This window comes from Salmo salar, chromosome 16 (genome assembly GCF_965601325.2).
Source record: "Salmo salar chromosome 16, fSalSal1, whole genome shotgun sequence".
Taxonomy (NCBI): Eukaryota; Metazoa; Chordata; class Actinopteri; order Salmoniformes; family Salmonidae; genus Salmo; species Salmo salar.
Window position 1 is genome coordinate 49253582 of NC_138306.1, and position 18644 is coordinate 49272225.

The 18644-nt window shown below is 43.0% G+C and overlaps 2 protein-coding genes and 1 pseudogene across 2 annotated transcripts in view; 1 reads left to right on the forward strand and 2 right to left on the reverse strand.

Annotated features, from left to right (window-relative positions):
* tnni3k (TNNI3 interacting kinase) overlaps nt 1–5022 on the reverse strand; it is a 53458-nt gene extending 48436 nt beyond the window's left edge. Inside the window, exons 1-3 of the mRNA XM_014149515.3 lie at nt 4902–5022; nt 4403–4511; nt 3908–3993 (exon numbers count right to left, since the gene is read on the reverse strand). Of these exons, the coding sequence (XP_014004990.1) occupies nt 3908–3993; nt 4403–4511; nt 4902–4941 (235 nt within the window). The 5' untranslated portion in view covers nt 4942–5022. The remainder of the gene's footprint in view (nt 1–3907; nt 3994–4402; nt 4512–4901) is intronic.
* A 1084-nt stretch (nt 5023–6106) lies between these two features.
* On the reverse strand, nt 6107–11729 carry LOC106574017 (fucose-1-phosphate guanylyltransferase-like; annotated as a pseudogene).
* A 499-nt stretch (nt 11730–12228) lies between these two features.
* lrriq3 (leucine-rich repeats and IQ motif containing 3) lies at nt 12229–18510 on the forward strand. The gene is made up of 8 exons (XM_014149517.3): nt 12229–12980; nt 13368–13691; nt 13803–13933; nt 14846–14984; nt 15370–15447; nt 15562–15697; nt 15892–16621; nt 18321–18510. The coding sequence occupies exons 1-8, from the start codon at nt 12702–12704 to the stop codon at nt 18490–18492; spliced, it is 1989 nt and encodes a 662-aa protein (XP_014004992.3). The 5' UTR covers nt 12229–12701; the 3' UTR covers nt 18493–18510.
* The last annotated feature ends 134 nt before the right edge of the window (nt 18511–18644 follow it).

The window sequence follows — 18644 nt, forward strand, 5'->3', positions numbered from 1 at the left end:
ACTACAGGTTGAACCAACTTTGATGTAATGTCCTTAAAACAAGTCAAAATGAGGCTCAGTAATGTGTGTGGCCTCCACGTGCCTGTATGACCTCCCTACAATGCCTGGGCATGCTCCTGATGAGGTGGCGGATGGTCTCCTGAGGGATCTCCTCCCAGACCTGGACTAAAGCATCCGCCAACTCCTGGACAGTCTGTGGTGCAACGTGGCGTTGGTGGATGGAGCGAGACATGATGTCCCAGATGTGCTCAATTGGATTCAGGTCTTGGGAACGGGCGGGCCAGTCCATAGCATCAATGCCTTCCTCTTGCAGGAACTGCTGACACACTCCAGCTACATGAGGTCTAGCATTGTCTTGCATTAGGAGGAACCCAGGGCCAACCGCACCAGCATATGGTCTCACAAGGGGTCTGAGGATCTCATCTCGGTACCTAATGGCAGTCAGGCTACCTCTGGCGAGCACATGGAGGGCTGTGCGGCCCCCCAAAGAAATGCCACCCCACACCATGACTGACCCACTGCCAAACCGGTCATGCTGGAGGATGTTGCAGGCAGCAGAATGTTCTCCACGGCGTCTCCAGACTCTGTCACGTCTGTCACGTGCTCAGTGTGAACCTGCTTTCATCTGTGAAGAGCACAGGGCGCCAGTGGCGAATTTGCCAATCTTGGTGTTCTCTGGCAAATGCCAAACGTCCTGCACGGTGTTGTGGACGTCCTGCACACCTGTGGACGTCGGGCCCTCATACCACCCTCATGGAGTCTGTTTCTGACCGTTTGAGCAGACACATGCACATTTGTGGCCTGCTGGAGGTCATTTTGCAGGGCTCTGGCAGTGCTTCCCCTGCTCCTCCTTGCACAAAGGCGGAGGTAGCGGTCCTGCTGCTGGGTTGTTGCCCTCCTACGGCCTCCTCCACGTCTCCTGATGTACTGGCCTGTCTCCTGGTAGCGCCTCCATGCTCTGAACACTACGCTGACAGACACAGAAAACCTTCTTGCCACAGCTCGCATTGATGTGCCATCCTGGATGAGCTGCACTACCTGAGCCACTTGTGTGGGTTGTAGACTCCGTCTCATGCTACCACTAGAGTGAAAGCACCGCCAGCATTCAAAAGTGACCAAAACATCAGCCAGGAAGCATAGGAACTGAGAAGTGGTCTGTGGTCACCACCTGCCGAACCACTCCTTTATTGGGGGTGTCTTGCTAATTGCCTATAATTTCCACCTGTTGTCTATTCCATTTGCACAACATTATGTGAAATGTATTGTCAATCAGTGTTGCTTCCTAAGTGGACAGTTTGAATTCACAGAAGTGTGATTGACTTGGAGTTACATTGTGTTGTTTAAGTGTTCCCTTTATTTTTTGAGCAGTATATATATATATATATATATATATGTTTTTCCTTTTCTTAAAAATAATGCTTTTTTTTAACAATTGTTATATTTGAGTTTAACCACAATATTTGTTATATTATTTGTTCTGTCTTTTCTGGTGGATTATTTAAAAATAGCGATATTTGGGAGATGATTTCCTTTGTAAATAACTGAAAGTGAGAGGTTGTAATCTGAATAAAGTGAAAAGGCCTTTATTAAACATAGGGTGAGACGTTCTTACTAATTTGCTAAAGTATAACTTTTGAATGACTGAAGCCTTTAGTGAGAGGTCTAATGCTCTAATATTTCATCATTTCTGCCCTCCGAATTCATCTTCATTATATAAATAGGCCCGTTTAATTTTACCTGGCTTGCCTTTCCAAATAAATAGTATATTTTTTTCTATAATAATTTTTAAAAAACTGTTCGCTAGGTGTAGGCAAGGCCAGAAGCAAAATGGTAAACTGAGATATGACAAAAGAGTTAATCAGGGTGATTTTTCCACAAATAGACAGGTACTTTCCTTTCCATGGTAGCAAGATCTTATCTATTTTTGCTAACTTTCTATAAAAATGTATTGGAGTGAGATCATTTATTTATTTTGTGATATAAATACCGAGTATGTCTACATCACCGTCAGACCATTTTATTGATAAACTACATGGTAATGTAAAAGTAACATTTTTGTGTGATCCAATACGTAATATAGTAGGCCTACACTCATAATTTGTTTGTAATTCAGAGAGGTTAGAATAATTATCTAGATCCTCTATTGTCTCTGTTCCCAGATCTACAGTACCAGTCAAAAGTTTGGACACACCTACTCATTCAAGGGTTTTTCTTTATTTTTTATGTTTTCTACATTGTAGAATAACAGTGAAGACATCAAAACTATGAAATAACACATATGGAATCATGTGGTAACGAAAAAAGTGTTGTTCAAAGTAGCCACCCTTTGCCTTGATGACAGCTTTGCACATTCTTGGCATACTCTCAACCAGCTTCATGAGGTAGTCACCTGGAATGCATTTCAATTAACAGGTGTGGCTTGTTAAAATTTCATTTGTGGAATTGTTTTCCTTCTTAATGTGTTTGAGCCAATCAGTTGTGTTGTGACAAGGTAGGGGTGGTATACAGAAGATAGCCCTATTTGGTAAAGACCAAGACCATATTATGTCAAGAACAGCTCAAATAAGCAAAGAGAAACAACAGTCCATCATTACTTTAAGACATGAAGGTCAGGCAATGCGGAAAATTTCAAGAACTTTGAAGGTTTCTTCCAAGTGCAGTCGCAAAGCCATCAAGCTCTATGATGAAACTGGCTCTCATGAGTACCGCCACAGGAAAGGAGACTGCATGAATCAGGCCTTCATGATCGAATTGCTGCAAAGAAACCAGTACTAAAGGACACCAACAAGAAGAAAAGACTTGCTTGTGCCAAGAAACACGAACAATGTACATTAGACAGTGGAAATCTGTCCTTTGGTCTGATGAGTCCAAATTTGAGATTTTTGGTTCCAACCGCCGTGTCTTTTTGAGACGCAGGGTAAGTGAACGGATGATCTCTGCATGTGGGTTTCCCACCGTGATGCATGGAGGAGGTGTGATGGTGTGGGGGTGCTTAGCTGGTGAGACTGTTAGTGATTTATTTAGAATTCAAGACACACTTAACCAGCATGGCTACCACATCATTCTGCAGCAGTACGCCATATCGTCTGGTTTGTGTTTAGTTGACTATCATTTGTTTTTCAACAGGACAATGACCCAACACAACTCCAGGCTGTGTAAGGGCTATTTGACCAAGAAAGAGAGTGATGGAGTGCTGCATCAGATGACCTGGCCTCTACAATCACCCGACCTCAACCCAATTGAGATGGTTTGGGATGAGACGGACCGCAGATTGAAGGAAAAGCAGACAAGTGCTCAGCATATGTGGGAACTCCTTCAAGACTGTTGGACACGCATTCCAGGTGAAGCTGGTTGAGAGAATGCCAAGAGTGTGCAAAGCTGTCATCAAGGCAAAGGGTGGCTACTTTGAACAACACTTTTTCGGTTACTATATGATTCCATGTGTTATTTCATAGTTTTGATGTCTTCACTATTATTCTTCAATGTAGAAAATAGTAAAAATAAAGAAAAATCCTTGAATGAGTAGGTGTGTTCAAACCTTTGACTGGTACTGTATATTTAGAAATAAGGCCCGAGGGGGTGTGGTATACCACAAACCCTCGAGGTGCCTTATTGCTATTATAAACTGGTTACTAACGGAATTAGAACAGTAAAAATAAATGTTTTGTCATACCCGTGGCATACGGTCTCATATACAACGGCTTTCAGCCGATCTGCATTCAGGGCTCGAACCACCCAGTTTATATTGCTGGTTAGACAGCATAAACAGATCTGGGACCAGGCTAAAAAAAACACTGGAGCCCAATCAAAGCTAATGAGCTCATGGGCATCAAGCCAAGAGTGCAGCAGCATATGTAACACTGTAATGTTTTGGTAAGAGGTTATTAATAGTAATAATCGTACATACCGCCACACATACAGCAGAGATGCAACAGGGACAGTCCGCTCCCTGTCCGGTAATTCAAGTTCACTTTCTGGAAAGCTTCATCAGAGCTGAGCCATCCAAATACAAATGTAAGTCGAGTGTAAAAATGTGTAATTACAATAGTTATTACTCTGTACTTTACACCATAATTAGGACACTGATGTAAAACATATAATGCATTTAATAAAACATATACCAACAGCAATAATCAACCCAGAAGACATTTGGACATTGTCTAGAACTATGACATGTATATGGAGACTGGGCATGAGTCACTATCATAACATTTCTGAGATGTTATATCATGACATGTGAACGACTGAATAGGGATGAATGCATCACTTTAACCACAGAGAGCTAATGTTACCTGAAGTCATTATCATAAAATGTTTGTCATGTTATGATGTTATAACATGACATGTGAAAGACTGAATAGAGAATAAATGTATCGCTTTTATCACAGAGGGCCTCTGTTACCTGAAGACCTGTTTGAGGTCTATCAGCTCGCTGTCTTTGATGCGTAGGTCATCCTCCAGCCTCTCGATGATCACAGAGTATGACTCGCTCACCTTCTTCTTCCACTCATCTTCAGAAAGGGAGTTAGCCCAGTGTTAGCATAGACATAGCATCGTTTTGTGAGCTATTAGCCTGATTGTGACTGAGGTACTTTCATTTTAAAAAGCTGAAACACTTTCCATAGGTTACACACTGAAAGGGATTTAGTACATCTATAGAATGCATTTCCAGTCACTTGTATTTTCCAATGTTAAATAATGTAAGTTCTCTATATCCTAGTTTAATTACCAAAGGAAGAATTTAAGGTAAAAAAAAAGAAAATGGCAGCAAAAGGTACTACCACCCTATTGGACATATGTTTTTCAAAGCAAAGCTTCTTAATAGGATTCTATAGTACATATTTAGACCCTGACATATACTCTTAGGCAGCACAAAACACTGAAAGAGAACAATCCATTACCTGTACATGTCTGAGTTGGTCTTGATTTATAATTTCCCATTGAACCTCTTTTTTTTTTATTCCTGTCTACGTTGTATAGTTTGGTGGAACAGAGGAGTGAAGCAGTAACACTATCCCTATCTCAGTCACAATAGAGCAGGACCAGATAAACAGGGATCATGGCAGAGGGCTAAAAATAAATACATCTCTGAGAGGAATGCCTGACCACTATGACAACTGATCTGTGTGTGTGTTGCTCTTTTCAAACAGCAGGTGGCCATTACCTTACATTGTCTTGCACAAGCCATCGGTCAGTTTTCAATTATTTTTGAAGGTGTTTGAACTGCTTGATGGCCTGAAAACGAAATAATTTAGTCAGAATTGCAAGGAAACTGTCTTAGTGTTTAAATGCTGACAGCTTGACCACAGAAGAATACTCCTGTACCTTGCAGTGATTATGGTCCCGTGTGGCTCAGTTGGTAGAGCATGGTGTTTGCAATGCCAGGGTTGTGGGTTCAATTCCCACGGGGGACCAGTTTGGAAAACAAAATGTATGAAATGTATGCATTCACTACTGTACTCTGCATAAGAGTGTCTGCTAAATGACTAAAATGTATATAATTAACAGTGAGTAGCAGCAGTGTAAAAACAAATGTAAATAGTCTGGGTGGCCATTTGATTAATTGTTCAGCTGTCTTATGACTTGGGGGTAGAAGCTGTTAAGGAGCCTTTTGGTCCTAGACTTGGTGCTCCGGTACTACTTGCCGCCCGGTAGCAGAGAGAACAGTCTATTACTTGGGTGACTGGAGTCTTGGACTATTTTTTGGTCTTTCCTCTGACACCGCCTAGTACATAGGTCCTGGATGGCAGGAATCTTGGCCCCAGTGATGTACTGGTCCGTACGCACTACCCTCTGTAGCGCCGAGATGCCGAGCAGTTGCCATACCAGGCGGTGATGCAACCGGTCAGGATGCTCTCGATGGTGCAGCTGTAGAACTCTGCATAGGATGTCAAGAGCCGTCCCTTACACTTGTGTTTAAAAATAGAGCAGAGCACCAGTGGAATGTCAATAGAAATAGAATCAGAACTGATGGCTATGATGCCTCATACTAGCTTAGAACAATGAAGAGACACACAACTTTGAAATCTTTTTTTCAATTATTTTCAGTCATTGTTACAAAATAGATTGTCATTGCCATATAATTTCCCCATAGACACATTTTTAAATACCCCCCAAAATGTAAATCTTAAATATCAAAACAGCCGATCCAACCTTTGCACCTGTTAATCATTAACGTGAACCCACCACATTGTATCCCTATTTCAGTTCAATTTAACACACAATCATTCCTATCATTATTACAAAGGAACAACGGTATTACAAGCAATATTAGCGTAGTTATCACTATAGTTCAGAGTCAGCTCCCTTTCTTCTTCTCCACGTCCTCCATGAGTCTCTTCCTGTACTTGAGCATCTTCTCCAGGTGTTTAGATTGCAGGGCCTCCTGTAGAGACATCAGCTTGGTGCCAAGAGGCAGTGGGACAGTGGATACGCCTGGCTGCAGTGCCTGCAACGTCTCCAGAGTCAGGGAGAACGAGTCAAATATATCCGGGCACACAGGGAAAAGACAGGCATTCCACAGACTACAACTCGATGCGTCTCCAGAGAACCTCAGGCTCCAGGGGCTCAGGCCCCACTTTGCCAGGCACTCCACCAAACTTGCCCCGAACAGGTTCAACCCCTCCATATTTGCAGGGGCCCCCACAGGCTTTTTGAGGTTGTCCTCGATGCCGAAGGCGACGACACCTGTTTGGCCCTGGCGGTTCACGCAGAGGAGTGCATGAAGGTTCTATCGGGCACCTTCAGGCCTGCGTCTACCCAATAGGATGGTCCGCCCGCCCACGTGGGCGGCGGCCTCGAGCCTACAGTACTGTAGCACAGAGCCTGGAGTTAAAGAGGAACCGGGCTTCAAGTTACTGAGCATCTCACAGCAGACCTTAAAGCTGAAGTTTTGGCTGCAACCTAGCACCTTGTATAGGCCCAGCTCGCCCCTCAGGCACGGGTCCTCGCTGAGGTAGAAGAGGTACTCGGTGGTGGTGCCCATGTGGTAGAACTTGGAGTGGTTGAGGGCCACCACGTTGAGCGGGGTTCCCTTGAGGCGGTGGAACATCTTCTGACGCATTTCTACCAGGCTGCTCTGCTACTTGGTGACATTGGCCGTGTTGTTGGTGTACGCCACCATGGCTTGGGGACCCAGGGCCTTTAGGAAGTCCCAATAGGCATCTATCTCGCAGCCCAAAGGACTCGCCTCTCTGAACAGACTAAGTTAAGACATCGTAGTCTGGTAGTCCACATATGTAGTGTCTGTGTAGATATACTCTACATCACTCGACAGACACAAAGCTATCCTCGATCTTACACACAACACCGTTGTCATGCATCTTCTTGACACTAGGTTACTGCAGGAAATGGAGGCAGGTCCTGTATTCCATGTCGGCCAATCCAAACTTCTCCTGCTGGTGTGTGGTTCCAATGGAGATGGGGGAGGGATGGGCTAGAGCAGTGAACCCAGACCTGTCAACCAGACCTGTCAAACCTGATACTCTTCTCCTCTGCTATGCTGTAGAGCTCTATACAATCCACACTGGTCACCAGCACATCCGGTTTCATGTGTGAGGGGAAATTGACAAACACGGCCAGTTTGAGCTCCAGCATCTGGTACAGAGGATCTCCCAGGGGCATGGGGGTGAAGATTTCCCCAGGGCACTGGCATTGGGCAAACACTGGCTGAATCTCCCTAGGAAAATCAGAGCAATTTGAAAACAGTCAACAACAATCATGCCATTTAGCAGACATTTTTATCCAAAGTGTCTTACAGTAGACATACAGTAGTTCTTGCATACCATTTTCAATAATATAGGCCTATCTTACATTTACATCACTTTTACATAATTCCCAACTACTAAACGGTTTGAAAATGTTACATTCACACAGTAAATCATGACTAAAGTGTAGATGAATAGATGTCTTCCAGCTGTTGTAGGGAATGCCGTGTCGTGCCTCCATTTCCTGAGAGAGAAGTTCAATTCAGTCAAAGTGAAATGCTTCAACAAAATCAGGGGCTGTATGTATCAAGTGTCTCAGAGTAGGAGTGCTGATCTAGGATCAGGTCCTCCTTGTCCATGTAATCTTATTCAATGTGATCTAAAAATCCAAACGGGAAAATGTGTAAATGCACCTATACTCTTCTATCATGTGTAATTGTTTTATGTTTATTGTACCTATATTGTGTATACTGAATGGAGGTTGTGTGTAAATTCCTCTGTATATATTCTGTCTGTATATGTTTGTCTACCGCTGGCAGAGCCACTTAACAAAGTGAAATTCTGGGTATGTGTAAATGTTCTTGATGAATAAAGGTGATTCTGATTCAAATTCTGATCCTAGAGCAGCACAATATTACTCTGAGACACTTAATATCGGAATCATGAAATCAGAAACAGAACAATAATATAGGTTATCCTCACCTATTTTGGCTCCAGGTGGATCTGAGAACACGTGATAAGGAATGCCAAGTGGGATCTCTTTCCTCTCAAGTTTCTCTGAGCTCTGAAGCTCATATGCTTCTCTCTGGTCTCATCCACAGCAGTTAACACAACTAGATCCCAAAACTCTCCAGGTTGCACCTGCTTACCTAAATGAAAAACAAACATGGCTGTGTTTAGACAGGCAGCTCAATTCAGAACTTGTTTCCAAATTATTTGCATATCTGATACCTATCTGATCTCATCGCTAATGTGTAAACAGCAACAACAAAAAACACAAGGAATCTGATCTTTTGACTTCTGATTTAAACCACTATCCTACATATGTAACCTCTGTCTGGATGCTATTTTTTACTCTGAAGTGTTGTTTTTTTGTTTCGTTTTTTTTGCACATGACCTGCCGTTACCATGACAACCACCCTACAATTTAATTGAACAGTGACAGGAAATGAGCACTGCATCTGTGTGCTACTTCTTTTCATTTGATTTAACTAGGCAAGTCAGTTAAGAACAAAGTATTATATACATTGACGGCCTACCAGAATATATACGCAAAACTGATATGGGTCACATGTAAAACAGAGTGGACAGTCAGAAAAAAAGATTGGATATAGAAAGAAAATCAGATTTGAGTTCTTAGGGTGTACATTATATGACGCACATACAGTGGGGCAAAAAAGTATTTAGTCAGCCACCAATTGTGCAAGTTCTCCCACTTCAAAAGATGAGAGAGGCCTGTAATTTTCATCACAGGTACACTTCAACTATGACACACAAAATGAGAAAAAAAATCCAGAAAATCACATTGTAGGATTTTTAATGAATTTATTTGCAAATTATGGTGGAAAATAAGTATTTGGTCAATAACAAAAGTTTATCTCAATACTTTGTTATATACCCTTTGTTGGCAATGACACAGGTCAAACGTTTTCTGTAAGTCTTCACAAGGTTTTCACACACTGTTGCCGGTATTTTGGCCCATTCCTCCATGCAGATCTCCTCTAGAGCAGTGATGTTTTGGGGCTGTCGCTGGGCAACACGGACTTTCAACTCCCACCAAAGATTTTCTATGGGGTTAAGATCTGGAGACTGGCTAGGCCACTCCAGGACCTTGAAATGCTTCTTACGAAGCCACTCCTTCGTTGCCCGGGCGGTGTGTTTGGGATCATTGTAATGCTGAAAGACCCAGCCACGTTTCATCTTCAATGCCCTTGCTGATGGAAGGAGGTTTTCACTCAAACTCTCACGATACATGGACCCATTCATTCTTTCCTTTACACCGATCAGTCGTCCTGGTCCCTTTGCAGAAAAACAGCCCCAAAGCATGATGTTTCCACCCCCATGCTTCACAGTAGGTATGGTGTTCTTTGGATGCAACTCAGCATTCTTTGTCCTCCAAACATGACGAGTTGAGTTTTTACCATAAATGTATATTTTGGTTTCATCTAACCATATGACATTCTCCCAATCCTCTTCTGGATCATCCAAATGCTCTCTAGCAAACTTCAGATGGGCCTGGACATGTACTGGCTTAAGCAGGGGGACACGTCTGGCACTGCAGGATTTGAGTCCCTGGCGGCGTAGTGTGTTACTGATGGTAGGCTTTGTTACTTTGGTCCCAGCTCTCTGCAGGTCATTCACTAGGTCCCCCCGTGTGGTTCTGGGATTTTTGCTCACCGTTCTTGTGATCATTTTGACCCCACGGGGTGAGATCTTGCGTGGAGCCCCAGATCGAGGGAGATTATCAGTGGTCTTGTATGTCTTCCATTTCCTAATAATTGCTCCCACAGTTGATTTCTTCAAACCAAGCTGCTTACCTATTGCAGATTCAGTCTTCCCAGCCTGGTGCAGGTCTACAATTTTGTTTCTAGTGTCCTTTGACAGCTCTTTGGTCTTGGCCATAGTGGAGTTTGGAGTGTGACTGTTTGAGGTTGTGGACAGGTGTCTTTTATACTGATAACAAGTTCAAACAGGTGCCATTAATACAGGTAACAAGTGGAGGACAGAGGAGCCTCTTAAAGAAGAAGTTACAGGTCTGTGAGAGCCAGAAATCTTGCTTGTTTGTAGGTGACCAAATACTTATTTTCCACCATAATTTGCAAATAAATTCATTAAAAATCCTACAATGTGATTTTCTGGATTTTATTCCCTCATTTTGTCTGTCATAGTTGACGTGTACCTATGATGAAAATTACAGGCCTCTCTCATCTTTTTAAGTGGGAGAACTTGCACAATTGGTGGCTGACTAAATACTTTTTTGCCCCACTGTATATTAGCTTATGTGGACTTGTTCGACATTGAAGCCGACAGTGCAGGCGACTGCCGAATGATTGATATACAAATCACCTTGCATCATAAATAACAACTCATTATTATTTGTAGATCAGTCATTCACAATTTATACATGATACATCACAGTTTTGATGCTCTCCAATACAACATGGCATATGATTAGTGACTAGCCTAACCCTTGATCTTGACTCTCAGTTCCATTACGTTAAACATAAGAGTCATTGGACCAAGGCGTCTTCTGTACAGGGGAGTTTTGTTAAGAGCCCTGACACTTAGGTCTGAACATTAAGATTAACACATCACTTGCGGTACGGTTTTGGAAGCATAAGGACCTTATCTTTCATATCAGCGATAAATAATAATAAAAAAAGACCAATAAGGTTAAATTGATACACATTAGTGTTCCCACACAGACATATCTCCATGCTATAGCACGTGTTTACGGATGACAGACGGAAGCGAGAGGGACCACCTGTGTTAACTCGCATCCTCCGAACACTGTTGTCACTGAAAAATACTGTTGGCTGCAATGGTGATAATGCCGATGAAAACAGTTTACAGCGGTCGAGGCTGGTGGGGGGAGCTATAGGAGGACGGGATCATTGTAATGCTGGAATGTCATTCATGGAATTGGTATCAAACATATGGAAACAACATGTTTGACTCCGTGTATGTTTTGATGTGATATGAAAGTAAAGGGCTTTATGTTTCTACAACCGTATTGAAATTGAGAATCGATTCACCTCTGAAAATAACATAAGGAGTAACGATTGGCTCCTTAAGAGTATGACTAGCCTATGCAGCCAATCAATCAAATTTAGCAGCAAAAGATTAGGCCAGGTAAATGAAGCTTTTGCATTGAAGCCTTCAAGTATGAAGTTACAACAAGCTACACACAGAGATCCTATGAATTCCTAATTCTGTAAGACTACACTTACCACGTAAAGTATCAAATCTTTGAAGTTTCTCACTTGTTCCGATTTTCAACTTTTTATTTCTTTGTTCGTTCATTTCTCTGGTTCAAAGTCAAGTGGTCTAATACTGCGTAGAATGAGTTACATAACATTAGCGTCATTCACCTTTTAACAAAAAAGCCTAAACACTTCTTGTGGATATGGATTGTAATGCTCTGACCGAGCTGCTGTAGTGTTGTTGCCTGCCTCACTTACAAGTTTAGTCACATAGTATTTAATATGAGCGATGGTCATGTCTACAATGTATCTCTGCAAAACTAGCATGGCTGCCAAACGAAGCCGTTCTGTCTGGCAGTGCGAGACTAATTACAAAATAACAAATGACTTAATAGATTAAGTGAAACAGAAGGCTTTGGCTACAACAAGTCGTTTTATGATTGGTGGTTCTTCTCTTCACCTGTGGTTTTGTAGGCATGATGCCAGCTGGGCTAGTGTAGGACTTGTGATGATTGTAGAAATGTGTGTGCTAAATGTTCAATGATAAACGCAGTCCAATTCATAGCCTACAGTCAGATAAACATTTATTTTCAACATTTAGTCATCCGTTCGTTTCTTTCAGACGTTTAAATAGCCAATAACCCCGTCAAATATACAGTTAGTTGTCGATATCGACATTGGCCAAAAGTTTATGATAACACCTATTTTATTCGGATGACAGCAAAGGGAGAAACGCAGGCCCAACACACCATGCCTGCTGTCTGACGCATGCTGTCTGACGCCTCCGCACAGCGCTAACGAGCATATTAACTGTATCCATGACAACATGAAAACTTTGCAGTTCACAGAGAAGGCAGCACTGCAAGAGTGAGCAAAATTCTCATGAAATAGCACAATATTTTACAATCAACTCATGATTGTCCTATGTTCTACGTGCTAACTTTTCGTTTTATTAACTTTGTTCCGTTTTTTTTTTTAAACAAATGTGGCTAGGCTACTATTGTATTATTACCACTAGCCTGTGTAATATGCCTCTTCAAATCAGAGGGAAAATGTGAAGACCACTGAAGAAATGGATTCACTTGATGCCCAAAGGAAATACCTGGTGACCTGCTCGGAGTCCCTTATATTAAGCCATGGGCAGGGACCAGGTTTGAACCTGGTGGAGAAAGAGACTGACCTTCAACAGGTTGTTATGGTCAATCTGAGCTGCTTACTGCTGAAAAACCTTGATAATGTGGGAAGCTGCAGGTCACTAAGTGTATGCATCTTGGCGGAAAATTTTATATCCAAGATAGATGCTCTCATCACATGTGTGCATATAGTGAAGTTGGATCTTAAAGGAAATCAGGTACTTTTTTATGTAATTAAGCCCTAACCTTTATATAACCAGGAAATCCCATTGATGTCAGAAGACCTCTTTCTGAGGGAGACCTAGATATGACTCAATTCACTTGATTTGAGTGGAATATCTTATTCCTTTGCTGTACCTGATTGATACTGTCTGTATCTGATTGTAGTAAAACCATTTATATTCTGTATCATACTATACATCATGGTTAATACTGTATCTTGCTCTCTTTTTTAGAATTTTTCAGATGCCTTGCATTCAGAATATGAAATGTGAGCATGATGTATTCTAGCTCTGGTCTAGGGTGTTACTGCTACTCATTAATAGAGGAATGAGCAGTAAAGCCATGGACCAGAGCTAGATAGACATATTCCATCTGTCTTTCAGATAACCCAACTCCCCGGCGTAGTGTTCTGGGAAAGCCTGAGACGACTCCAGCTGCTCCATCTCCATGACAACAACATGGGGACTAGAAAAAACATTGAGGGGTTGTCAGGCTGTCCAAACCTCACAGCATTGACCCTCTACGACACACCGCTCAGCCTAAAGGGAAACTACAGACACTGCATCATCAACAGCATCTGGTCACTGAAGGCTCTGGATAACTTTGTGGTCTCTGACGAGGAGATCATTGAAAACTGGATCCTCCCTCTGCATTTCAAACCCCTCTGTCATAATTTTTACTTGAACCTCTATCCAGCAGCTAAGATGGTTTGTAGGCCTTCTTGTGCTCCTTGATGTCATTTGAAATGTGTTTCCCATGTTATATCCATGGTGTATCCTCCATAATTTTTCCATAAACATTTAAATTGTCTCATCCAGGGGCCTTATCAGAGTGAAATGAGAGCAATCCATAAGATTATATCAGAGGTCAATAGGATCCAGTCCGTTTATTCTCCAACGTTGATCATCCAACGATGGATCAGGGGACATCTGACCAGAAAAAGGCTTGGGTAAAGCATTTACTGTTGCCATACTGTTCAATGAAAATTGACACAAGTATTCCATAAAAGGGGCAATCAGCAGTTGCTACATCTGTCACATCCTGACCATAGTAAGATGTTATTTTCTATGGTAGAGTAGGTCAGGGCGTGACAGGGGGTGTTTTATGTTTTTCTATGTTTTCTATTTCTATGTTCTTAGGTTCTAGTTTTTGTATTTCTATGTTGGCTTGTTTGGGATGATCTCCAATTGGAGGCAGCTGGTCCTCGTTGTCTCTAATTGGAGATCATATTTAAGTAGGGGTTTTTCTTCCTGGGTTTTGTGGGTGATTGTGAGTAGTGTTTGTTCTCTGCGTCACTTTTTTTTTCTTTTTTTGGGGGGGGGGGGTCTATTCAGTTATTTTTATGTATTGCATGAGTTTCACAGAGTAAATAAAATGTGGAACTATCAGCACGCTGTGCTTTGGTCCCCTCTCTACGACAGTCGTGACAACATCAATATTTGTACTTATAAATTAATGATATGTACCCATTGATTCTTGAAGAATATGTCGCACCCCATCAGAACCCAAAATATTAGCTTGTTTTACTCCAATGTTTGTAAACAAAGTAAATGTAAACAAACACTGGTTAAAACATGGTTAAAACTATATTTCTTAGATCATTGATGGTCAGTCCTTTGAGAGTAATTACATTTCTCCAGTCCCATCCCTCAGCATTTTACCGAAACAGTGGCGCGGAGAACACTGTCATTGTTTCAACTTCTGATTATCCCTTTAAAGAATTGATTTATATAGGAAACCAAAGCCTCGTATAGGAGATCATTTTCCTATAGCTCATTGACCGCAGACAATCACCTCTCTTTCCTTGTGTATTCTGTGTCATTGTGTTTCACTGAAATGTTATCTGTTTTTATTCTGTCAGACTTGTTCCTGCTGTGCCGAGCCGGGAGAGGTTCAGCATCAGAGTCCATCTGTCCCCCATCCCCTCTGTGGAGACAGACAGTCAACAGACCCAGGGGGAGACATGGGTCAAAGAGTGCACAGCTAAACAGCACCTGCAGGTTTGGACCCCCAATTTCATTACACCCTGCAATGTAGCTCAGTGTCAACCGGCTCCGAGTGGGAAGGCTGATCTAGGATCCGTTTTGCCTTTTAGATCATAATAAATAAGATTACATGGACAGGGGGGACCTGATCATAGATCAGTACTCGTACTTTAAGACACTTGATACTCCTAGAATGAAACACCCACTCAATCCAGCTTTTATGGCCTCCATTATTCCACTTTAATTTGCAGACATGGATGAAATGGGTCATGTATAAGTTCTATGAATACTGTCATTGTGAAACCATTTAAAAATAAACAACTAGGCAAACATCTGATCATATTTGTAGACGTTCTGTTTTAGTAAACAACATTTGGCATGATCTGAGAATGTTTTGCAGAGGCACGAGGAACAAGATGCGAAAATCAAGAGATTGTATGTCAATCTGAAGAAATTGGTGCAGGCTGGTAGCCCAGAGGTAAAACTTTAACGTTTCTGTGATAGCTATTTTCGTTTTCCCATGCATTTTCCCATGCAATATATGTAATTACATGTGAACTAAAGAAGGTTTTTTTTCTCTTCTGTTTGACAGGTTTTACAAGAGGTGGTGACAAGCCAGGCGTCTTTAGAGGCCAAGAAACAGAAAGACATCAGTGCTCCGCATAACACCCCTCAGAACAGTAAGACCATGTGGTCCAACAGAGCCAAGCACAGTGAGGCGGAAAGAGGTAGGATGCATCTCAAATGGCACACTATTCCCTATATAGTGCACTACTTTTGACCAAGGACTTATATAGGGGATAGGGTGTCATTTGGTGTGCAGATGTAAGAGTTACATTAGACTCCAGTATGATCATTCTAATCATCACAATAGTGTTGTTATTGGAGTATATTTGTGATGATCTTGTCTGTCTCTGATCAGACTTCACTGCTGCAGAGGAGTTCTATGAAGAGAAGCTTGGGAAAATGTGTTTCCGCCTCATCGGCTTCAAGGCTCTGGTCCACCAGGTCGAGCCTGTCAGCAACATGCTCATCTCCCGGCAACAGGGGGGACGGGACATCCGCAGTGCCATCCGCCTGTTCCACACACAGCGTCCCGAGCCACCCAAGCTGCCCCACCCTCGACCGCCCCTGATCAACGCCGAGAAGCGTCTGATGGGTCGCTGCCTCGGCTCCATCAGCCTAGCCCCCTTCCAGGTGATCCAGCGGGCCTACCGGATGAGGGAGCAGGCCGAGGCCCTGCAGAGGAGGTCCCAGCAGGTGGCCCATTCCCAGGCTCGGAGGGAGGGCGCCCAGGGCCAGCGCCACGGCCTCCTGGAGGCCCGCAGGGAGGTAGTGCTCCAGGTGAGAGAGAAGGAGCAGGAGGAGGTGGAGGGGGCACTGGCCCTGCTGAGAGCTAGCCAGGACAGGGAGGTGCAGGAGGTCAGGCAGAGACACGCTGTGTTCCTGGAGGAGAAGAGGAGGCGGGCATCGGAACGGGCCATGGTTGTCGCCTTCAGCAGGCAGCATGCCTTTTTGTCCAAGACAGTCAACAGGCATGCTGTGCTGCAGAGGCAGAGTCACACCCAGCAGGAGAGGAGTGTCATGGTTGCCAGCAGCAGGCAGCAGTCCAGGATTCAGAGGGAACTCATAATGGGATGCATAGAGGACAGGTACTGTAGGGTCAGCAAGAGGATCACCTCTAAACTTACCTCAATCTTATCATTGTCGTTCAGTATGATTTTAAAACTCTTTATAAAGCCTAAATACTGTAGCTGCTTCATGTGAAATGTATAATAATAATATATAAGAAATGTTATAACAGACCCTTTTTTCTACCACCTACAGTGCATTTGGAAAGTATTCAGACCCCTTGACTTATTCCACATTTTGTTACGTTACTGCCTTATTCCAAAATTGATTAAATCATTTTTCCCCTCATTAATCTACACACACTACCCCATATTGACCAAGTAAAAACAGGTTTAGAAATTTAAGCTAATTTATGAAAAAAATAAAACTGAAATATCACATTTACATGAGTATTCAGACCCTTTACTCAGTACTTTGTTGAAGCACCTTTGGCAGTGATTACAGCCTTGAGTCTTCTTGGGTATGACGCTACAAGCTTGGCATACCTGTATTTGGGGAGTTTCTCCCATTCTTCTCTGCAGATCCTCTCAAGCTCTGTCAGGTTGGATGGGGAGCGTTGCTGCACAGCTATTTTCAGGTCTCTCCATAGATGTTCGATCGGGTTCAAGTCCGGGCCACTCAAGGACATTGAGACTTGTCCCAAAGCCACTACTGCGTTGTCTTGGCTGTGTGCTTAGGGTCGTTGGAAGGTGAGCCTTCGCCCCAGTCTGAGGTCCTGAGCGCTCTGGAGCAGGTTTTCATCAAGGCTCTCTATGTACTTTGCTGTTCATCTTTGCCTCTATCCTGACTAGTCTCAGTCCCTGCCACTGAAAAACCTCCCCACAGCATGATGCTGCCACTACCATGTTTCACCATAGGGATGGTGCCAGGTTTCCTCCAGACGTGACGCTTGGCATTCAGGCCAAAGAGGTCAATCTTGGTTTCATGAGACCAGGTTGTCATGTGCCTTTTACTGTGGAGTGGCTTCTATTTGGCCACTCTACCATAAAGGCCTGGTCGGTGGTGTGCTGCAGAGATGGTTGTCCTTCTGGAAGGTTCTCCCATCTCCACAAAGGAACTCTAGAACTCTGTCAGAGTGACCATTGGGTTCTTGGTCACCTCCCTGACCAAGGCCCTCCTCCCCCGATTGCTCAGTATGGCTGGGCGGCCGGCTCTAGGAAGAGTCTTGGTGGTTCCAAACTTCTTCCTCTATGGATAATTCCTGCGACCTCATGGCTTGTTTTTTTTGCTCTGACATGCACTGTCAACTGTGGGATCTTATATAAACAGGTGTGTGCCTTTCAAAATCATGTCCAATCAATTGAATTTACCACAGGTGGACTCCAATCAAGTTGTAGAAACATCTCAAGGAAGATCAGGATGTACCTGAGCTCAATTTCGAGTCTCATAGCAAAGGGTCTGAATACTTATTTAAATAAGGTATCTTTTTTTTTGTTGCCTAAAAACCTGTTTTAGTTTTGTCATTATGGGTATTGTGTGTAGATTGCTGAGGGAAAAAAATATTTAATACATTTTAGAATAGGGCTGTAACGTAACAAAATGTGGAAAAAGTCAAAGGGTCTGAATACTTTCCAAAGGCACTGTATTTAGCATGGCATGATTATTGATAATTTGAGAAGCATCTATGAATGCGTTGTAAGTGGTTTATGAAGGCTTCATAAAGCCTTGGAAGTTATTTTAAAGTGGGACCATTCTCATGTTCTCTGTTACGTATTACAGGCAACAGTCTCTAAAGGAGGAGGCCATTACATCCAGAGTGAACAGAGACACTTATCTAGCCACGAAGCACACCAACCAACTCCTCCGAGCCCAGGAGAGAGTGGCCAGAGTGAAGGCCAACCATGCCAAGATGGAGGTCCTGCATCCTGTACCAGTCAACCAGACTGCCTGATCACCACCTCTGGTCCCCCTGTGTCCCTCCACCATGCTTCTCAAGAGTTAAATGCTATGAACTGTTTTTTGGGGGGCTATTTGTTTATCTCTAATTCTGTTTATGAAACCACAAGGAGTAAGGATTCCGGGAAGATGAACAAGAGGTCAAAC